This window comes from Nelumbo lutea, chromosome 8, assembly GCF_056320005.1.
Source record: "Nelumbo lutea isolate HS-2025 chromosome 8, American lotus-T2T, whole genome shotgun sequence".
In the NCBI taxonomy this organism is placed as follows: domain Eukaryota; kingdom Viridiplantae; phylum Streptophyta; class Magnoliopsida; order Proteales; family Nelumbonaceae; genus Nelumbo; species Nelumbo lutea.
Genome location: NC_142691.1, coordinates 2,998,309 through 3,021,834, shown reverse-complemented (window position 1 = coordinate 3,021,834; position 23,526 = coordinate 2,998,309). Strand labels below are relative to the sequence as shown.

Here is a 23,526-nt window from a genome sequence, read left to right as displayed (position 1 = left end):
AGCCAGAAAAAAAAAAACAATATTTCCTGGAAAGCAGGAATGTTCGTGCAAGAGAAACAGAACATCAGAGTTGTGAATTGGTCTCTCTCTAACAAGTTAGGCCGGATTAGGTCAGATTGAGGTTAAATATAAACCCCGGATGCTGATTCTTAGTCCAATCCAACCTTCTGATTCAGGTTCTTCAATTTTTTTTTTTTTTTAGCTTTAAAAATGAATACTCTAATTTCTTAAGCTCTCAGGATTAATTAATTGGAGTTAATTAGTTTTAGCATTGCTGTATATGCTAATTGAGTGACACGCAAATTGTGCACAGAATATGCTGGTTGTGTTTATGAATTGGATGAAACACAAACACAACCAAACGAAACACCCCCTTAATGGTTGAAAAAATGGGGCTCCAGGATTTCTCATAAAAGGACAGCCCAGTGTAAAAGACTACTGCCAATGCAGGGTTTAGGGAGGGACAGATGTAGATGTATGGAGCCTTACCCCTTTCACATAGAGAGAGGAGACCCCAGAAATTCTCATACGGAGTCACTTTCTCCATAATCTGACCCAACCCAATTTGTAAAAACCTAAAACTTGATGCTAACCCAATCCAATGACGAAATGGGGTTGGAGGCTAGAGCTGCTGCACCCCTTTTCTCCATAGAGGGATGGTTTCTTGGGCCTACATTACATATGCAATGGCTGTTGGGACCAGATCCGGACTTGGAGGAGGGCTACTTCTGTTGTGTCAGTGTTCCTCTTGGGATGTACATAATTGCATATGTAATGTAGGCCCAAGAAACCATCCCTCTATGGACAAAGAAGGAAGATGTTCCCAAAACCATGCATGTTGCAGCAAAATCTCTTTACACATTGTGAAAGTATAGGAATTTAGCAATATATTAAGAATATTTTCTATAAATTATATATATATTCTCAATGTAGGACTGGAAGCTATGTAAATAGAATTTTTTTTTGCAGGAAATTCAGCTAAGATCTATCTCCCAAACACTAGAAATATTTCTGATGTGCCACTGTAGTGTCCTGTTCATAATGTGCATGTAGAGTATGCAGATTCATGCAGGGGAATGCCAAACGTATCTGTCTCACGAGTCGCATGATGAGATATCAAATCATGTTGGGAGGGTATTGGAATCACATTTTATTAGTAGGTGATTCAGATTTCATACGGATTGGATGGACCAAAAAAACAGTGGGTTGGATTAATCCGATCCAAAATATTTATTAGATTGGAATGGACCACGTCTGTTTGTAATAAATTTATATTGGATTTGGTTGGATTAAGCCAATATTCAGTACATTGAATTAGACCGATTTGAGTTCAAACCAATCTAAATTAAAATGAATTTGAACAAATTAGACGATTCAAACATTAAATTGGATTGATCCAAAATGATTCGAATTATTCATTGGATTGGATTGAACCTGGTCCATTTGTAATGGACTCACATTTGACTGAATCGATTTAGACCAAATCCAGTCCAATCGACACCCCTACTATCAAGGGAGTTAAATGCCAGCATTTATCAAATTATTTAGTATTTTTACTCAGCCAAAAGAAAACTAACTGAAGGACACCACTGTTTGACCCAGTAAGCCCATGAAATAATTCTCCGAGTGTTGAAACCGAGTTAAAAATTAAAATGGAACTCTTCTCGAGATAGCCATGAAAGTTGGCCATTTCGGCGTAAAAAAAAAATGCAGCTCTTCTCGAGTTAGGGTTTCCGAAACACTTGAGCTTCTCCAAAGAGTGCTAGTTGGTTAATGTTCTTTTATTTTCCCTGAATGCGTTTGCGTTTAACGAGTTGTTACATAGTTGAATTTGGAATTCGGGTTGGAATAGAGGCAAGGCAAGATGTCAATAATGAATATAGTCGATCTTAACCTGTCCAGTTCTCATAATGAAGTGAACGTTGTTGTTCAGTGCATTTCATCTGAATTTTTTTGCCACATTTGCAGAAAAACAATGTGGAATTAGTATTTATTGATGGAACAATGGAGCTCGTCAATGACACACTTTCTTGCTTTTGAGTTTCTAAATCCGTCTCAGAACAAAGTACGTAATGAGTAACTAACCGGCCGGTTCAATGGTTTTATTTAGGTTGTGTTTGGTGCATCTTTCGGTCTGTGGAAAGCTCAAAAGACCGAAAAAATGATCATTTTCTGTTTAGTATTGTATAGACCGAAAGACCCAAAGACCAGCATGCAGAAGGACAAATGAAGCTTTTGAACTTTCTGCACTGAAATTAGCCTTTCTAGCTGTTTTTAAGTCTGGTAGACCATGATACAAACTAAACAGTCTTGGCCTTTAAAGACCAGACAACAAAAGTTTAGCGCGTCTTCTTATCTATGACTATTAGACTATTGAATGATTTATCTAAAGACTTGCCAAACAGCCTCTTATTCTTTTCTTTTGTTTCCTCTCTTAATGGTCTTTTGGATAGGTGATAGAGATGTTTTATTATCAAAGAACAAAGATAGACTTGGAGATTCTAAGGCCATGTTTGGGAGTGCTTAAGTTAAAAATAAATGCTTAAAAACAAGTGCTTATTCAAATAAGCACTTATTTTATATTGGACGTTTGATAGTCTTTTTCTCTAGTAAGCACTTAAATAAGCATTTGTGGCTATTTTGTCCTTCATTTTCTTGTAAATTTTCAAAATATACCCTTTCAAAGCACTTTTAAGAAAGTATTTTTATAAAAATACTTTTATAAAGTGTTGTTTTCATAAAAAGTGATTTTATAAAAGTGCTTTCATAGAAGTACTTTTGTAAAAGTGATTTCACAAAAGTGCTTTCGTATTAGTGATTTCATAAAAGTATTTTTTGTAAAAATGCTTTCATAAAATTAATTTCTTAAAAGTGCTTTTGTAAAAGTACTTTCATAAAAATACTTTTGTAAAAGTGCTTTTATAAAATTCATCTAGGGATCATTTTATAAGTGGTATTTTAAAATTTAACTAGAGATAATTTTGGAAGAAAAATTTTGAAAAAATGCTTATTGTATGAACACTTAAAAAAAGCTGGAAATTTTGGCTTAAAAAATAAGCCCTTATTTTTAAAATAAACACTTATTTTGGACTTATTTCCCAAATACCAATAAGTGTTTAACGGCCCAAATAAACACTGATTTTTAAGCACTCTCAAACATGGCCTAAATATTTAAAGATTCTTCGTGACTTTCCTTGGCTATGTTTGTTTTGATAGAAATTAAGTGAAAAACAGAAAATTAAGTTATGGATTTTCCCTCAATTTTCAGTTTCGCATTTATTTTCTATCAGACCAAACACAACCTCATCGAAACTTAGTTCAAAAGAATTGGATCCTGGCCAAAACCATCAAAGCTTATTAACTATGAAAAAAGTTTCTAGCTTTGTTGCATCTAGAATGGGAGTTTACTCCCTTAAGGTATTTTTGGGTTTTTTTCATATCTTTAGTTGATTTTTTTTCTTATCCTATTGGCATCAAGTACTTTTAGCTAGGGTTGCAAATGGATTGGATTGTATCAAATTGGATATACGCATATCCAAATTTGATTTGATTACATTATAAGATCATATCTATTGGATATGTAGCAGATTCGAATTAAATTTGGATTATAATCGGATATTAAATAGTATAAATAAATTTGACTAAAATGACCAAAATATTATATATTATTAATAAGATGAGCTAAAAATGACTTTAACATTTTATTTTTATGAATAAAATGAATTGAATAAACTTGAATATATGACAATTTAGTGAAAATACAACATTAAAACAAACTTCATTCACAAATATAATATGTTTTTTAAGTATATATGAGCATATATATTTAAATTGAATTGAATCGAACTATTATCAGATCGGATATGAGTATATCCATATTTGATCCATTTATAAACGGATCAAATTAGGGTAAAATCCCTAATAGGATCGAATTAGAATTCAAAATTGGATAATCAGAGAATGCTTGGGGGCAAGGGCTACAAAAGTAGTTCTAAGTACTTAACAAAAACCTTAGACGCAGCTGGTGAGATCACCAATGGTTTTCAAGATGGGGTGAGGGTGAGAGTGATAATACCAAGGCAGATTTGGCCTCCAGTAAAATTGTGACACGTGGCACCCCATGATAACTAAGAAAACACCCAGCCAACAAACTTACGAAGTTGGTGACCCACCCGGGCACCTGTCTGGCCGGCCTGGCGCGGCCAGACACGCGCTTACGCGGCCTGCACAAATTGCGCGGCGCGCGCGCGGCCTGCGCGAACTGCACACGGCCTGTGCGACCTGGCCGACCTGGACCAGCCTAGCGCATGATCCGACCAAGGTGCCAGCTTGATGACCTGATCTAGACAATGACCCGCCGACTGACACAGGCGCCAGCTTAACGACCTGATCTAGACACTGTCCCGCCGACTGACACAGGCGCCGACCTGACGACCTGGCCTAAACACTGACCCGCCGACTGATGCAGGCACCCCTCTGACAACCCGGCCCAGGCGCCGACCTGGCCGCCTGACACAAGCGCCAGCCTGACGACGTCGAGGAGTTCACCACCGTACCCCGGTTCTGACAGGATGCAACGAGTCTTACCGTTTGGAGGCTTTTCACCCACCAAACCCGCGAAGACTCCGGTATATAAAGACCTCAACCCCCAAAGGGGAAGGGGAGGGAAAAGAAAGGGAAGTAACCCTGCTCTCTAGCTCTCTCATATTATCTTCAAAGCTCTCTACAATAAGAGTGCTAACTTAAGCATCAGAGAGCCCCCACCGGGAAAGTACCCCCGGGACCTTTGATTCGGTTCTCGCAGGTCCTTCAGCTCCCGCCGCCTACGAAGAGGAGGAAAAGATGCAGTTCTCGGAAGTCCCTCAGCTCCCCCCACCTACAAGGAGGAGGAAGAGATGGAGTTCTCGGAGGTCTCTCAACTCCTGCCACCTACAAGGAGGAGGAAAAGATGGAGTTCTCGGAGGTCCCTTACCTCCCGCCACCTACAAAGAAGAGGAAAAGATGGAGTTCTCACACGTCTCTCAGCTCTCGCCACCTACAAAGAGGAGGAAAAGATGAAGTTCTCACAGGTCCCTCATCTCCCGCAGCCTACAAAGGAAAGAAGACCACCTTATGCTGAGGGCAGTCGAATTGCGCCGCACCAGGGAGCTCCAACATTCTCCAGGCAGTTCGCCACCCAGGCAGTTCGCCACCAGGCAATTCGCCCCCAGGCAGTTCGCCACCAAGGCAGTTCGCCCCCAGACAGTTCGCCACCAAGGCAGTTCGCCCCCAAACAGTTCGCCACCAAGGCAGTTCGCCCCCAGGTAGTTCGTCACCAGGGAGTTCGCCACCAGGCAGTTCGCCCCCAGGCAGTTCTCCCCCAGGGAGTTCGCCACCAGTTCGTCACCAGGGAGTTCGCCACCAGGCAATTCGCCCCCAGGCAGTTCGCCACCAAGGCAGTTCGCCCCCAGGCAGTTCGCCCACAGGCAGTTCGCCACCAAGGCAGTTCGCCCCCAGGCAGTTCGTCACCAGGCAGTCCGCCACCAAGGCAGTTCGCCACCAAGTAGTTCTCCCACAAGGAGTTCGCCACCAAATAGCTCGTCACTAAGGCACGCCACCACCGGGTCGAATAACGAGGGACTTTGCCAAAAAATTTTACATCACAACATTGGTACGTGGCCGAAAACGGTTACATCACCACAAGACAGGAAACAGGGCCAAGTAGGGATTTTATAGAAAGTAAAGTATTTGGTTTTGGGAAAAAATACTAAATGTGTTAAGAGTAAAAACATTCTCGTGGTGGCATGATCACTGTTAATGAGATGGATGTACACTAACATCATCATTCTTGAATGTGGACGACTAAAAATCTAAAATATTCTCCTGTTCAGGAACTTTGTCACCAAGTCATAAATCCGATGCACCATTCCTAAAATTAATGGATTAAGGTTCAAAGTATCAGAAAATAAATGTAGAGAATATTAAAAAGGCACCCAAGATATGTTAAGGAAACTCGTAACCTAAAATACAATAATAATACTAAATATGATACAAATTACCATAAATAATACATAAAACACATAAAGAAAACATGTTTTAATAATTTATATTCAGTGTGAAATGGTAAAAGAAATACTTATTTTAATGATCAACTAATTATTTCTCTTCTTTTAATTTTATAATTGATATATTAGGATTCCTTGATAAGATTCATGTAACCAACCCGAGATCATGTGATGATAATGGGAAAAATCAAAATTTTTTAACATTTAAAAGTATAAAATCATCTTTTTCTGTTAACAACTCAACGGCAAACTAGCAGAAGGGATCAGTTTATATAGTTTATTCAAAATGTAGAGGGAGGTTTTAGGACAGGTGTCAAAGATGCAGTATCTCAAAAATTGAAGGGCAGATTATTAGAGGGAGTAAGCATTCATAAGGTGTAAATTGCATTTGAATTTGTCCCAAATGAATCACTCACAATGGTTGTGTTTGGCTGCAGTGCAATTTTATTTCCACTAGTACAAATGTATGGGAGTGTAAATGAAAAAAAGTGCAAATTCTCATTTAATTTGGTTTTGAACTTTACTTTATTCTGCTTCATGACTTAATTTGCTCATTTGTACTACAATCAAACAAGATAAGCTAAAATTTGAAACAAAAATAGGTTAGAATTTACACTGGAATTATTTGCACTGCCATAGTTTTGCATCAATGCAAATTTATTTGCATTGCAATCAAACACAGCCAAAAGGGTTTCATTTGAATTTAAGGTGGTGTTTGGTTCATGATTTTGCAAATATAATGTAATGTCACAAATAAGAAGCTAAGCCTTTTTTTTAGTACCATCAAAAGTAAAAAAAAAATGTTGACTGATACATTAAATCATGCAACGGCTTCTTTTAAACCCTAGTTTTGCTGCTTCTTTTTTCTCGGTGGGGGAGGGGCAAAAAATAACATGGTAGTTTAAGCTTTAAAATTCAAAGATTACTAATCTAGATAGGAAGTTACCAAACACAACCTAATGCATTTTAGCTACGTGGGTCGTGGAGGAATCATGTAACCGATCTAGATCAGCTCATCAGATCCGAACCCTCTGGATTGGTCCATGTGTTTAACCCGGTGGTCCACATCCATCCCATTGTGAATTGTGTTCGATCAATAACAGTTTTTTGGCCCGAATTGTTTCTCACGGCCAAATGGTGGGGATAGGAACCACTAGGGGAGTACTTTTTCCAATCCCACCTACCTGACTATCACAATTGCTAGTTTGCCACGTATAATATTTCTTTTGTCGTGTGCTTCTATTTCCAGATCTGGCTTAGTTTGGAAGGAGTATATTTTGTACTATTTTGTATGTATTTGCATATTTGTTCTCTTTCCAAACTGAACCAGCAAGAAATAAAGAAATTCTATATAGTAAACAACGAATTTATGAAATTTTTGGTTTTGTCTTGTCTCGTGGTGTCTTTTCGCATTCCTCGTGACACTAGCACATCTGTGTTGGGTTCCTCTATTTCAAAACAAAAGGCTTGAAGAAGTATAATAGATGAATCCAGTGTTCATTAGAAAATGAAGTAAAATAAAATTCAGGAGAAAAAAAAAACACAAAATGAAGAAAAAAGGAAGTGGAATCTTCCTGGGGACACATTATTCAACCAAATCTCAAGGAGATCAAAAGAAAGAAGCAATTCTCAGACCTGACAAAGATTGGGAAACCAAGAAGAGAAAGCAATGATCCCCCACTAACAAGTACTAAATTTCATCACCTTGTTTTCAGAAACCCTTTCTTCAAATTCAACCATCTGCATTAAGAAAAAAAAGTTGCAAACTTTAATCGGAATGTAGTAGGAGGAAGAATTGCAGAATCAAGAACACACTTGAAGGAGAATGAAATTACCATTCTGGGTTCGGAAATTGGAGATTGCGAAGTCGAGAGATGGCATAGGAGTGGAAATCGAGAGCTGGGTTGTGGAGAATGAGGCCCGGTTGGATCGGTCGTCCTCCAAATCGAGCCACGAGTCTCTGCTCTTTGGTGGCCACTCGTCGAAGAAGTGGCGAAGATGTTGCTGGGGTTCCTCTTCTCTCTCCATCTTCTGCGGCCTTTCGGATTTGAAGTCGGCACCCAAAACAAAGCAGTGCTGCTCTTGCTGTTGTTTTTGCTGTTTCGAAATATCAGTAAGGCTTTGCAACTGCGGCTGAGAGTAGTCACCTTGTAAAGCAGAGCAGCTCCTCTGTTTGGATTGAGCTAGCGGTGTAAATCGCCAGGAATTATCAAGCGATGAATCCGGTGCACTCCTAGCAGTCCGAGAAGTTTCTGAAAAGAAAGCACGCTCATCCATCTCTCCCTTCAATCCATGAAAATACCTGTTCTTTTTGTTCAGATAACTAGAGAAAAATTAGTATACCATTGTTGGGTTTTCAAGAGGACTGAGCCGTTAGTTTTGTAATTTTGTCTATACAAACCTGTAATCTTTGTCGGCCTGAGAGTAAGATCCAGAGTCCAAGAACAAATGAGTACTGGAGTTGTTTTGAAGCGATAACCCATTGCCAGGAGGTCTGGAAGAGGACGAATGGGGATAAAGGAAGGGATGATGTGGGATGTTGTAATAAGAACGGTGTTGGTGATTGGTCTCAGCAGCAACTGATGAAGAGAGTGAAGGAAGGGAGTAAGAAGAGGAATTTGCAGAGGAGTTGTTGATAATGGCGGAGGGGTTTATGGGTATTGATGAGATTGTTGTAGAGGTGTTTGCCGTAATAACTTCCACAGGCTTTCTTGAACGGTTTCTACCCCTGTGCATGTGTCTCTCGCAGTACTTTGAATCTGGGCATGCTTCTTTCGAGCATCGCCATTTCTTTCCATCCGTTCTCCTGCATCTCCCTGGCTCGGGGTCTGCTTTCCTGCCAAAACTCATCTGAAAACAGCCCCACCCAACTGCAACAACAGATACCCAGATCCCATTTTTACCAAAAAAATACATATACAAATAAGAAAGATGCACGGAAAAAACGACTCAAGACAAAAGCTGTCGTAGAGAAATAGAAAACGATAATCCTCATTTTCTTACTAGGTTGGTGAGAAAACAGCCTTGAAGAGATTGAAGCGTCCATGCTTCGTTTGATAGGAAAGATGAGATCCGGTGGGATGGGAACTCCTGAAACCATGTATTTGAATATCAGAGCTTGATGTTCAAGCTCTTGCCACTGCGATGCAGTGAAAGGAGACCCGCTTCTTGCACTCATCGTTTAAAAGAAACAACGATCGATCTCAGAAGAGCAAGATGAAGAAGCAAGTAAAAACAAGAACTTCAGAGACAGAAAGAGAGATATTAAGCTGGTTGATATTTGGGACGGTCGGGGGGGAGAGAGAGGGAGAATGGCGGATTTGGAGGGGGAGTATTTTATTCAGAGTCTATTGGTTGCAGAATCTTCTGTGCATGGATAAACTAATGGCTCTGATGATGCTGCTGCCACGTCTCTTGAGTCTGCTTATTATGACTGCAGCTCTGTTGCTTCTGCTTCTGCCCTACTGCCTTTGTTGCTGTTGTCTCTGCCATCTTTACGGAAACCCATAAACAATTCGAAGGAGAGAGTGAGAGAAAGAGAGAGAGATTAAAAGTGATCGACGAAAAAAATAAACTATTATTATACGAGAGTCGGAGTCTGAGACTGTTGAGCGAGAGAGATGGAGTGTGTGTGCGTCACACCGAAGGTGAGGGAGGTAGAGAGAGGACTGGACCCTGACTCCCTGAGGGCTGAGGCCTGCCTCGTCCGGCCTGAGAAGATTGTACGGTTCACTCCTTTTCTACTTTTCCTTTTTACTTTTTTTTTTAAATTAATGTTGTTGTTTTTCTTCACCTCAGGCCCTCAACGCACTTACATTTTGACTTCTCAATTTGGAAAAATTATGAGTTCTTAGGGGGTTTTACTTTTAGCTGAGACCATAGCCTGTTATCATCTCAATTCTGTTTTTATTTATTTACTTTTTCTTGACGAGAAAACCTGAAATGAATATTTTTAGATGAAAACATTATTGCATTATCTAAATTTCATTAATAATGGAACTTAAGCTATTACTTCCACTAGAATCGTATTTCTTTTTTTTAAGTGAAAAAAAAAAAAGAAAGAAAAGGTGTTTTAAATGATAAGTAAAAGTAGGATCCATCAAATAAATACCCTATTTTAATAAACTAGGATGATATTAATTAGGGCTTATGGTAATTGCACTGAGGATGTGGGGACAACAGCAGGTATTGTGACTTGAGAGAGAGAGAGAGAAAGATTATAGGGCAGAAGGAGGTTTTGCTTTGTTTGGTTTCAATTAAAGTGGCCTGCAACTCCATTGTCGAGAGGTGGCAGATTTTGTAAGAGCAAGTGCAGTGTTAACGCTGTAAACACTTTCTGGCTCACAGACGACACATGGACTACGTACCCACTTCTTTTTAGTACCACCCACCACGGACCACTTTATTAACTCCACTCCACTCCATTAGAAACTCAAAAAACAAAAACTCTCCTCAATTTCATTTCCACCATTTCTGCTCTCTTCAACCATGCTGCATGCAGCTGCATGCATGCATCCTCTTCTTTATTATATATAATATATTTTCTTCTCGAATTCCTTTAGTTGGCCAGGTGTTCGTACCACATGCATTTACACTTCACTGATTTTCAAACCCTTTCTTCCCTTCCTTTCGTACTTTCGAGTTTTGAGTCTTTTGACCACCACCCTGATTCCCTGAGTCACTACTGACTCAAATTGAGTCGTTTACGGTCTTCTAGCTTTCGGAATCTGACTGACCTCAACCTCAACACCCCAAAATTAAAAACCCAACAACCCTTAGTTCTAATCTAAACAAGAGGGGTAACTTCGTCATTACGCAAGGCAGCTCTTGCCAACCACTGATTTCCGAAGCGACACGTGTTGCGCTAGCAGATCGAACGGTTGTAGTGAGATCGCACGTGCCTTACATGATCAGGATTCAGGAGGCAGATGGAGTTTTGGGGAATTTCACACATGGGCCAGGTTGGAGTTGGACCGACTTCCGATAGTGAGCCGTGAGCGGCTGAGTCTGAGCGCAAAGCAAAGAGTGGTTGTAGGACCAATGGCACAGTAGGCCCGACTGACCCTGTTTATTTTTTTTTTGGCATTCTAGGCTAGTAGCACTAGCAGGTACCAACTCCAGTGGGCAGAAAACCGACAAGGGTTAAAGTGGGACCCAACCCAAACCGGCCACCAGGGAAGAAACTAAGCTTTTGAGTTAGCTCAGAGCCTCAGATCTGACTCCTGAGTCCTGAGAGAGAAAGAGAGAGAGTACGTCGTCTTTCAAACGAGCCTAGATCACCATAACCGGAAGGCGTGGTCGAGATTCTGAGTTCCTGAGTCCTGAGTTCCTGAGTCCTGACCTGATAAGTACAGTTAGGAGTATTCGGACCATTCCAATGGCCCCCACTATATATATAGGACTCTGTGTAGTGTAATCTGTATCACCATGAAGGATATATAGCCATTGATTGGAACAAAAAGGCTTTATATGAATCAACTGAAAACATTTACCTCTCCAAATTTGATCAAATGGTGACATTATCTGGGTTGTGTTAACTTAAAGCTTGAACCCGTTTCAAAGATCTGCGAACGAATTGTCTAATTAAAATCACTTAATCATTGTTGAGTCTGAATCTGATATATATTTTTTTGGTGACACAGACGCAGTCAAGAATGTGGGTGTAAGAACTGAATTGAACTTAACAGTCAGGACTCAGGCGACAAGGAAAGATAAGCAGATAATGTTGATTTTGGTTGCGTGTCTTTTGGAAAGCAGAGAAACAAAAAAGCAAAATACTGTCGAATCTTTCGTTCGTCAGAAAAATATAACTAGCAGAGATGTTTATAGGAAAACGTGTATCCAAACATGAAGTTTTTATAAAGAATTTTGCACCAAAACCCAATAAACCAAGGCTTAGAAACTGCAACCCTGACTACTTCACTTGAAATAAACTAAAGAAAATATAGGGAGCGCACAAAACCTGGAACCTGATGTAGCTGGCAAGAGACCATGTTGAGCTGTGTATGTTGATGGCTATTTTTCAGTCTGTTAACAAGAGTTGACCATAAAACCTACTGATGGATCGAAGTTACTTTTGTGCCTATAAGCTACCTCAGATGAAACCCCAATGAAGATATCAACCTGTGTTGCAAACGACTGAAGAACAACTCTACAACGAAGAAATTCTTGGGCATTTGGTGTACTTGTTTGGATAGAATGATTGAAGAACTCTACAAAGGTGCCTACATGGAGCAAACTAGTACAAGCCTCTACTCCACAGTATCAGTCAGACTATCAGTATGTGCTTGCTGCTCGAAACCGGCAGATTCAGAAGATATCAGTTGCAGAATTATATAAATTTGAATTCGGTGGTTATAAATAATTGCAGCTTTAACTTTTACTTTTCAATAAAGAGAGTGCAAGGAATTTATAAACTACTGTCTTTATGTTATCGTGAGTGTTTTAACTAATTAACCTGCTTTTGCCCGAAAATAAATTAATAACCCAACAAAAAAACTTGTTCTCCGAGTATCTGCAGAGCAGTCATAGAAGATGGGAAAGTAATTAACTTGATCACATCCTGTTTAGTTTTCAGAGACGACGTAAAAAATACAAAGTTGGTGGAGGAATTAAGTCTTTAACCTGGACTCCATAGTTCATACATACATCAGTAAGACCGACAAAGAACCGTATCTTCCTATACCCCCATCTTTCATCAAGAGAACTTTAGTGGAGTAGAACGTTTGAAAATCAATCAGGCCACAGGTCCTAGACGTGATTAGAGTTTTGAAGTCTACCACATGGTTCAATGTTATTTCCTTCTACAGTTCTACCCATCCTTTACTCATTGTAGGGGACAAAGAAATTACACCATGGTGAAGACGATCCTACTCCCTACTCCCTCCCATACCTTCTCTCCTTACAAAGAATGTCTGAGGATTCATTCTATTAAGAAGGTATCGTTCTTTTCTGATGAGAATAGGCCCATAAGAAGCAATAGTCATCGATTCATTGCCAATACTGTCGATACAAATAGGTGGAAATGACAAGAAAATTAACCAGAACCATCACGATTCACGAGTTCAAACGTTTTGTGTTTTTTTTTTTTTTTTTTGGTAAAAGACATGCATACCCTGGCTTTTCATAAATTAACTTACACATACCTTGAGTTTTTCAATTAGATTTAAACATACCCACCCATCATCGCATGTAAACTCGTTTAAATTATTTAAAATCCTATTTTGTCCTTCTATGCCCCTGAGAGTTTTGGTCATCTATTCAGCATGGAGAAAAGGACCATTATCCCTGTCCAAAAAGAAAAGATGTGGACATCTCCAAAGATGAGAGGCGCAGAACAAGAATAGGATCTCTCAAGAAGAAATCCCTAAGTGCTTCTAGCAAGTTCACCCATTCTCTTTAAAAAACCTGCAGTCCATGAATCCGAGGAGTTGTTACTCCCTAAGCATGATGACTATCATACTTTGTTGAGATTCTTGAAAGCAAGGGAGATCAACATTGAAATAATAATATAAACCTCGGAAGAAATATTTCATTGGAAAAGAGAACATGGAATAGATACGAGGAATTTAAATTTTAAGAGCTTGAGGAAGTTTTGCACAATGTTTTGAAAACCGATTCGGAGGCCAAACCACTTTTGTGTCTGGGTCACGGGTCACCGGTCTGACCGTCCAAATGGGTCCAACCTATATATAATTATTTTTGAGATGTAAGTTTTTTATTTGTAAAAAATTAAAAAACGCTAAAAACACTATAATTTGAGGCCCAAAAATGGGTCTTTTGGCAAAAATAATGGGGCAAGGCTCATAGATCTCAAAAAGCTATCCAAGATAAAAAAAAAAAAAAAAAAGGATCACCCCAATCATATATCAAGGTGCAAAGGTATGGCCTCTAGAAGTTTGCATATACATTGAATATGCAACCTGATGACCAGATCAAATGAGTCAACAGTTGAACCCGATGACCAGGTCAACATTTTTTACTAACAAGAAGATTTTAATAGAACAAAACCCAAAATCAAAGTTGGGTAACGGTTCAATCAGCCAAAGTCAACAATGGATTGAAAACATTGGTTTTGCAAAATTACCATCAAGATCACTAATGAGTACTTTGGCCCTCCAGTGACATCACCTCATGTGGCACTTCTGAACCGTGTCATAACACATCATCGCCACGTCGGCAGTGATGCATCCTTACCAAGTCTGTTAGGATCACCTCATATTCACCTCGGATGCAACTCAGAGCCACCTCAGACGTACCTCGGGTCCACCTCGAACATACCTTAGATTCACCTCAGACCCACCTCAAATGCCCCTCGCACGCTTTGAGAGAACAAACGCCCAACATCACCTCGACTAAGACCAAGGAGGACATAGCCTTACATGGTGTACACCTCAACGGAGCAGACCAAACACCCCAGTAGGAGCAAATCAAGGACCTCAACAGAAGGGCCAACTGTACACCGAGTACAACCGACCTAACCGAGGTCCGAGGTGGCAACTTACGTGACATGGCAACCAACTTCCATGTCACCATAAAAATGGGACCTGAGTTAGGATCTTCTATCAACAAAACACGTTCCAACCCTCTACGGCTCTACCAACTTGATCTAACACCACACATGTATGAGATATGGTGTGAGAACTTGTTGGTAGAGGTTTGGAACATGTTTTGTTGGCAGGTGATCCGGACTCGGTAGACCCATCCCCATCCTTAAAATAAACCTTTGTTTTTTCTTTCTTTTTAGGGGACACACAATCCAGACAGTCAATTATTTCTACCTGTACTCTTTAGACCATGTTCCTCCTGATATGGATATACAGCTAAACTTATGGAGCCATTTAAAAGCCAACTAATTAGGGGACTGTTTAGATCTATTGCCCGTTTACCAGAAACTCTTAAAATTGGAACAGAACATTTATTTTTACTTTATGACAGCTCGGTGCCATTAGACACCACATAAGTCAAAGAGTAAAAAATGCCTTACAATTTACTCCAAAAGATGGCTCTCAAACAACCTTGAGAATAATGTTTTCTTGATAAGTGACTTCATAAACCAAAATTTCAAGCTCCATTGGGGGAAACACCTATTTGGAACTCCAAAGGTGTGGTATTCTACTCCAAGCCAAAAGCTTACAGCAGTTAAAAATCATTTTGAAAACTGTCGCAAGTACCAGTGACCCTTCTCTCCGTCTTTGTTTTTGCGTAATATATCATTTACACAGATTTAAGGACAGAAGTTCTAAAACTTAATAAAGTCTTCAACATCTAGTGGAAAAAATGGACAAGTACCACGGCAACTATACTCTGTCGATCCCATTTCAGTCAAAGAAATGGGCTTCACGCCCGTGTCTATGACCGTGACTCATAAATGGATAATTCCATGAACGTCTGCTCATTGATTTGCTGCTAAATTGTACAACATAGCAATCTCATTGGGAGATCAATCTAGTCCCACGATGCCAATACATGGTTTATTCTATAGAGAAAAATCATTTGACAACCTCAAAAAAAAAATACAGGCATATTTCATATCAATTATAAAATGCATAACCTTTGGTGGTTGATAATCACTTCATATTCTACAAATCCAATAAGCAGGCCACCTTCTGGATGGATATTCACCAACCCCTTTGAAGAGTCAAAGAAAAGGTGAAAGCAAAAATGGAGGCAACCTAAGTCCACAAACCACCAAAAGCAGTAAGCAGAATTTGCAACTTCATTTCACATTCCAACTGTTGGAGTGCAACAAGGATTTTCATGAGAGGACCCATAAAATCAGATAGTGCAATAGTTAACCTTGGCAAAGATTCTGTTGATCAACAGGAGCTGATTTTGTATAACTGGTTTAAGTTTGACTATTTGACCCAAGAATGTAATCCTAGGATTTATCTCTGAGTGACTGAGTCTAGGACACGGGATCAATCAGATGGCCCAGGACCCCTCAAATTCACCAACATCAAGGCCATCTGATGGTTCCTATCTACTAGACCAGCTAACAAAGAATCAAGATGCAATTATGTATCCAATGTCAAAACCTCAGAACTTTACTATATTTGTTTGGATGGTTTAAAGTGAATAAACATGCCACAGGCAAATGTACCTGGATTTCATGGTCAGCTAACTCTCTTGCTGACTCGTTACCAAGTTTATTTTATTCAAAAGAGAGGAAAAAATAAAATTAAAAAAAAAAAACCAGAAGAATAAAAGCTCCACGACCTATAGACTCATTACCAAGTTACTAGACAGTGAATACCCGCAGGGGTAAGGAATAGTTTTTGATTTGTAAATCTTGTGGGGCTCAACCTGGAATTGGTAGGGTAGCTTGGGCTGACTTCATTGTATTACAGAGCATGTATACTTGTTGTAAATACATAGTATATAGTCTTAAAGCATCAAAAAATTGACCTGTTACTGATAAAAAAATGGTTTCCAAATATGCTACAAGCCAGAGAAACTTAAATTGGTATTTACTTAAGTTGAGAGGAAGGGAGTTAATAGAGGACAAAGAGGTAACATATTGATATTATAACACCAATAGGGAAAAAAATAAATTATAAATATAATGTAAAAGAAACATCACAAATTACAACTTGCTTTAAAGATTCTTTAGTTGCACCTCCATGGCTACTGTTATAGCCATGCTATTCTTTTTGGAAAAAGGAGAGAACGAGATCTGTATGTACAGAAAAGAGCTGTGTGTCGACAAAAAGCTGTTCAACAAAATAAAACAGGATAATAATAAATCAGTTACACATTACTATCATTAGATGTAATGAGATCACTCTATCAGACTACTTTGACAAAATGTATGCATTATGATAAAGTTCAGACCTGCACCAGAATTCTGTTAGAAATAGTATTAGAGGAAGATAAGAAGAGATAGAAGAGAGAAGAAGAGAAGAGAGGAGAAAACTAGAGAGAAAAAAGTCTCTTTCTCCAGTCGATCAGGTTATATTTATAGGTTTCTATTAAATAAAACAAAACTGTTATGTCCCTACTTAACTATGGGACATATCACTTAACATAAACATTACACATCAGCTTAAACATAAATAGAAAGACTAAACTACCCCTATACAGTTGACACTAACACTCCCCCTCAAGCTGGTGAGTATATATCATACAGTCCCAGCTTGATACATATGTAGTCCACTCTTCCCTGACTCAACCCTTTGGTGAACAAGTCTGCCCATTGACTTCCTGTGTTAACATATGTAGCATCTATCACTCCAATAAGCACCTTCTCTCTCACAAAGTGATTGTCAACTTCTATATGCTTTGTTCTCTCATGAAACACTGGATTAGAAGAGATGTGGACTGCAGCTTGGTTGTCACAATAAAGCTTCATTGAAGTGTCAATCGAGTACCCCACTAGTTCACAAGTGGTATGTGCCATGGCTCTATATTCAACTTCTGCACTGCTTCTTGTCACAACTATCTGTTTCTTACTTTTTTTTTTATGAATAATAATAGGTTTATTGATTCAGAAGCAAATTATAGTGAGTTCATACATCATCCCAACGAGAGGCGCGAGCTGCAATCCCTCCTTGAAACTTACAAGTAAACTAGGAAAGAAAAACAAGAATCAGAACTGAGCCCAAAATAATTCTTCCCTATTTACCCCTTGCTTAGCTAACACATCTGACAAGGTATTTGCTGATCTCCCCACCCACTGTACAGTGACCAACATATTCCTTGTCAACCAACTAAATTTCTTCATTTCATTCTTGTATCGCCACATAACCTCTTCAGAATTTTTCAACCAACCCACCACCACTTTGGAATCCCCCTCGATTATTAGGTGTTGTACCCCCAGCTGGTTTGCAAATTGGACCCCTTGTACAACGGCTAAAAGTTTTGCCCTGATGGAATTCCCAATTCCCAAAGGACCTGAGTAGAGCAACAAAATCTCTCCCTTCTTATTTCTCAAAGCACCCCCCACTCCGAATAATCCTGGATTACCCATGCTGCTTCCATCAAAGTTCAACTTAATTGAGCCTTTGGGTGGTGGAGACCAGCTTGTAATTGATTTGGCCTTTAAAGATGAACACCTTGCTAATGCTGACCAATTTCTCCAAATGTCATTAAAGGAGAATTGATGAAAGATTTCCAAGGTCTTCAGCCAATGTAATGCCCTGTTTAACACACAGTCTTTCAAATCTTGCTTGTTCCTTTCCTTATCTTGAAAAATTCTGAGATTCCTTTCTTCCCAAAGAGTCCAAGTCAAGGCAGCACGAGCACATCTCCACATAATTCTCTCTATTTTTGTAGGCCAATAAAAGGTAGAATGGTTGAAGAGCATGTGAACTTCTGTTGGTAGACTCCAACTACTCCCAAACAACAAAAGTAGCCAAGCCCAAAGGTCTGCAGAAAAGGGACAAGATACTAATAGATGGTAACAATCCTCACCGTGAGCTCTACAGAGGATACACCAATTAGGAGAAATACAGAGAAAAGGTCTTCTCTTTTGTAGGTTGTCTAAAGTGTTTACTTTCCCATGGAAAACTTCCCAACAAAAAGCCATAATTTTGGGGGGAACTGGCCTACACCAAATTTCTTTTGACGGAAAGGGTTGGTGAGTAGAAAGTTGATAGATGTACTTGAAAAAAGAAGCACAAGTGAAAGTTCCATTGGGTCGAGGAGTCCAAACCCTCCTATTTGTTTCTTACTTTTCCATGTCACCAAATTACCCCCAAGAAAAGTACAATAACCTATAGTGGACCTTCTGTCAGATATAGAACCATCCCAATCACCACCGGTGTAGCCCTCTATTTCAAGATTTCCTTCACTCTTGTATAACAAGCCACGACCAGGAGCTCCCTTCAAATACCTTACAATCCTTAGACCTGCATCTCAATGTGGAACCCGTGGATTCTGCATAAATTGACTCACCACACTAACTGCAAATGAAATATCTGGCTGAGTAATGGTTAGGTAGTTTAGCTTACCCACCAACCGCATGTACCTTCCAGGATCTTCAAACTCCTCACCCATATCACTACTCAACTTGGTATTTGGTTCCATAGGTGTTTCAACCGATTTGGCACCTAACAATCCTGTCTCCTCCAACAAATCAAAAACACACTTCTTCTTACACAAATTAATGCCATGCTTAGACATTACTACTTCTATCCCCAATAAATATTTTAATTTACCAAGGTCCTTTGTTTGAAAGTGCTCCTGCAGAAAGGTCTTCAACCTATCAATCCCCAATCTATCAGTGTTAGTAATGACAATATGATCTACATATACTGCCAGTAAGATCTTCCCAGCATGCAAATCGTAGTTGAATACTAAGTGATCAACTTGACACTATTGCATACCAAACTTCTTTATCACTTCACTAAATCTACCAAACCATGCATAGGGGGACTGTTTAAGTCCATAAATGGCCATCTTTAGTTTGCACACCTTACCATCCTCCCCCTGAGCAACAAACCCCAGTGGTTGCTCCATATAGACCTCCTCAAGGAGATCACCATGTAAAAAAGCATTCTTGATATCAAGTTGAAATAGAGGCAAATCATACATAGCAACTAAAGATATCAAAACACTAACGGAACCAATTTTAGCAACAGGAGAGAAGGTCTCCGTATAGTCAATACAATATGTTTGGGAATAGCCTTTGGCAACCAATCGAGCTCTCAATCGCTCTACACTACCATCAAGTAAATACTTAGCAGTTTAAACCCACTTACAGCCTACAGCATGCTTACCAGGAGGGAGTGTGGTGAGATCCCACGTGTGATTATGAGCCAAAGCTAAGAGTTCTTCCATTGCATGGCACCACCCTATAGAGGAAAGGGCTTCCTGGACATCAATAGGAACAGAAATAGAAAACAACAAAGAAACAAACTGACATTGGGAAGCAGAAAGGTGAGATACAAAAACATAATTGGAAATGGGATGAAGTGTGCAACTATGTTTACCTTTCCACAAGGCAACAGGAAGATCAAGGTCAGAAACAAGAGGTGGAAGTAGTGGGGGGACAACTATCGGATCTGTCAACAGTGAAGTTGGAGGAGATGTTACATGTCGATGCGTATACACTTGGCGAATGGGTGGCCATTCAATAGGAAGTTGCATTGGAGGTGAAGACTTAGTCACAATCGGAAGAAGTGGGATGGAATCATCAACAGGAACTAGAAGAGCAGGAGGTGAGGAAGAAGAGGAGACATCACCGGACCCAGGAAAAAAAAAATGGAACAAACTCAAAGAAAGTAACATTAGGGCACATAAAAGAACATCGAGAATTGGGGTTATAACACTTGTACCCTTTCTAGGCCTGGGAATAGCCAAGGAAGATACACTTGGTGGACTGTGCACCTAATTTGTTCATTCCAGGTCCAAGATTATGAACAAAACATACACACCCAAAACCCTAGGAGTAAGGGGAAAATGAGACAATGTAAGAAACAAAGTGGTGAAAGGAGAATGACCTTCAAGGATGTGATTAATGAAGAAACAAGATGTGAGCACAGCATCTCTCCAAAAACGTTTGGGACATTCATATGATGCAAAAGGGACCAAGCAGTTTCCAAAATATGGTGGTTCTTTCTTTCAACCACCCCATTTTGCTAAGGTGTGTAGGTATATGAAGTTTAATGGATAACGCCATTGTCATGTTGTTCCAAATACTCCTGAAACGGTGTATAAAAGTATTTGTGGCCATTATCAGAACAAAGAATCTTAATGTGTACACCAAATTGGTTGCAAATTTCAGCATAAAATTTTTGGAAAATGGAAAACAATTCACTCCTTTCTTTCATTAGGTAAAGCCACATCATCCTTGAATAATCATCAACAAAAATAACAAAGTATTTGTAATCATTGTATGACACTTTTATTTGGACCCCAAATATTTGAATGAACTAAAGAAAAAGGACTCAACATATGATTATCAACCCTAAGACTAAAGGGAACACGATGATATTTCCCCAACTGACATGACTCACAATCCAAAACAAAACGACGACTCAACGACAAAATAAGTGACTTCAGTGCTTTAAGTGATGGATGACCAAGTCTACAGTGCCACTGAAGAGGAGAAAGAGATGTCTGGAGGGTTGTTGACGAACCACCACCACCATCAAGATAATACAGTCCACCAGCTCCATGACTTCCACCAATCTTCATCCCCGTCTTGAGATCCTGAAAAACACAAGAAAATGGGTAAAAGGTGATGGAGCAATTAAGAGACTTGATTAGCTTACTAACAGACATAAGATTGAAAGGGAATTTGGGAACATACAAAACTGAGGTCAAGGATAAAGGGTCTATATCAACATTACCAACACCACAAACGGAGGATGTGGAACCATTAGCAAGGATAACAAAATGTGATGTGGAGCACTGTGAAAGGAAGGAAAATACACCTAGAATCCCAACCATATGATCAACATTACCAACACCACAAATGGAGAATGTGAAACCATTAGCAAGGGTAACAGAATGTGATGTGGAGCACTATGAAAGAGAGGAAAACACACCTAGAGTCCCAGCCATATGATCGGAAGCTCCAGAGTCGATAATCCAAGAGGTGGGTTTGGATGCCAGACAAGCCAATCTTGAATGTGCGAGAGTAGTTGTATTCTGTTGAGAGGTGGCTTGGATAAACCGCTCATACTCATCATGTGGTACACTCATCATCTCCTTCCCGGAGACATCCGTAGATGTAGAGGGCATCTAATCAGCTTGTTGGATATCCTGTCTTCATCACTGGCCACTGCATAATTTGCCCAAGTTGAAAGTGGGTCGTGCAAATCATAACAAAAGTTAATGGTGTGCCCTTCCATACCACAATGTGTACATCTCCTTTGACCATTACTATGTCCTCTGCCACGAGCTCCCCCTGAATCTCGACCTCCAACACATCCACCGCCACCACTACGACCATACATGGATCCACTACTACCACTACGATCGGGCTGAACTCCCCAAGCTCCACCTCTAACACCACGGCCTCCCCCTCTAGTCACTAAAAAGGCAGACCTGACAGAGATATTAGAATTCAACTCGCGGCCTCACTGGTATGTGCTCTCGTGGCCTCACTGGTTCATATTCATATTTCATCCCTACTAAAAATCTGGTCACATCCAATTGTTCTCTTTGTTGTTGCTGAATCTTAACATCAGAAGTGAGGGGATGGTACACATTCAACTCATTACGAAGGTTCTTCATGCTAGCATACTACTCCTCAAGACTCTGATTACCTTGTTACAAATTAAAGTACTCTTAATAAGGTCGACACACTCCAGTAGTATTGTCTTGTCTCGAGTACAACTTGGCATGGTCCCAAATCTCCTTGGTTGTATATCTAGGAACATAAAATTCACACTGATCTTGGGTTTCATACTATTCCATAACCAGGTTCACTATACTCCTGAGAGTCAGCGGGAGGTTTTTCTTCTCCTACATGCTTCACTTTCTTCTTAGCTCTACCTCTACAGATTTCACCCAAGGCACATAATTCTCCCCATTCGATTTGATAGAAGTCATCTGGACATTCAGGTAGTCGGTGGGAACCATAACACTAGATTTGTACCCAATACTGTCTCCCATATCTGAATTCCTTCTTTTTCCCATATATCAAACTTCTAAATCAATTTTCAACCCACTACACACTAGTGAGTCCACCTACATTCACAAATTTCAGCAATACCCATCACTGATTTCTTCACTTTCAGCACCAAACAACTACCCGAATACACACCATAACACTAGCAACTCACCAACCACTAGATTCACACTGAAACACACATATAGCCTACTTATTTGATCACCAAAAACCAACCTGACTCTCAACTGTCCACTGCACCACCTAAAACAGCCCTCTTCATACCATCGATTAGAGGGCTTCCTACAAACCACCACAAACTCCCACTAAACCACTGATGGGAGGCATGAAAACCTCCAAAGGTAAAGGGCGATCACCCCTTTCCAGCCCTTTTCCCTATCTCCAACAGATGAAGAAGAAAACTGTAAAGCCCTAGGCTGAATGGTGATAGAACAGAATTCTGGGCAGATCTGGTTTTGTCACAGTGGCTCTGATACCATGATAAAGTTCAGAACTGCACTAGAATTCTGATAGAAATAGTATTAGATGAAGATTAGAAGAGATAGAAGAGAGGAGGAGAAGGAGAAAACTGGTTCAAACTAGAGAGAAAAAAGTCCCTTTCTCTAGTCGGTCAGGTTATATTTATAGGTTTCTATTAAATAAAACAAAAGACTGTTATGTCCCTACTTAAGTATGGGACACATCACTCAACATAAACATTACACATCAGCTTAAACATAAATAGAAAGACTAAACTACCCCTTTACAGTCAACACTAACACATTAGTTTTAAAACTGCAAACTTTATGATCAAAATCATAAGATAACCAGTTAGATTTTAAGATGATACACAAGCAATGCCCTTCTAGTTATAGATGATTGGTTATCACAGAATTTTAAAATGGATTAGGAAAAAAGGAAACT

General features: G+C 39.6%; 2 protein-coding genes across 12 annotated transcripts in view; both read right to left on the bottom strand.

Annotated features, from left to right (window-relative positions):
- Window positions 1–7,495: 7,495 nt before the first annotated feature.
- LOC148842196 (growth-regulating factor 1-like) lies at window positions 7,496–9,825 on the bottom strand. The gene is made up of 4 exons (XM_088957984.1): window positions 9,048–9,825; window positions 8,446–8,914; window positions 7,880–8,346; window positions 7,496–7,784 (listed from the first exon to the last, which is right to left on the bottom strand). Exons 1-4 carry the CDS (start codon window positions 9,220–9,222, stop codon window positions 7,777–7,779), a joined length of 1,119 nt encoding a protein of 372 aa, XP_088814110.1. The 5' UTR covers window positions 9,223–9,825; the 3' UTR covers window positions 7,496–7,776.
- A 6,600-nt stretch (window positions 9,826–16,425) lies between these two features.
- The window catches only part of LOC148842195 (DENN (AEX-3) domain-containing protein), a 53,507-nt gene continuing 46,406 nt past the window's right edge, over window positions 16,426–23,526 (bottom strand). For 6 of the 11 annotated variants that reach the window (XM_088957975.1, XM_088957973.1, XM_088957976.1 and 3 more), the window contains exon 19: window positions 20,753–21,197. In XM_088957975.1, the coding sequence (XP_088814101.1) occupies window positions 20,874–21,197 (324 nt within the window). In that variant the 3' untranslated portion in view covers window positions 20,753–20,873. Of the gene's footprint in view, window positions 16,757–20,752; window positions 21,198–23,526 lie in introns of those variants that run through there. The other 5 variants (XM_088957982.1, XM_088957981.1, XM_088957980.1 and 2 more) reach the window with 1 other exon arrangement.

What these genes read in the sequence shown, in the direction of transcription:
- LOC148842196 (XM_088957984.1), bottom strand. Translation starts at nt 9,222, where the DNA reads ATGAGTGCAAGAAGCGGGTCTCCTTTCACTGCATCGCAGTGGCAAGAG. An exon ending in GCTGTTTTCTCACCAACCTA is followed by an intron (nt 8,915 to 9,047) that starts GTAAGAAAATGA and finishes CTGTTGTTGCAG; the next exon opens with TTGGGTGGGGCTGTTTTCAG. An exon ending in CAGGCCGACAAAGATTACAG is followed by an intron (nt 8,347 to 8,445) that starts GTTTGTATAGAC and finishes CAAAAAGAACAG; the next exon opens with GTATTTTCATGGATTGAAGG.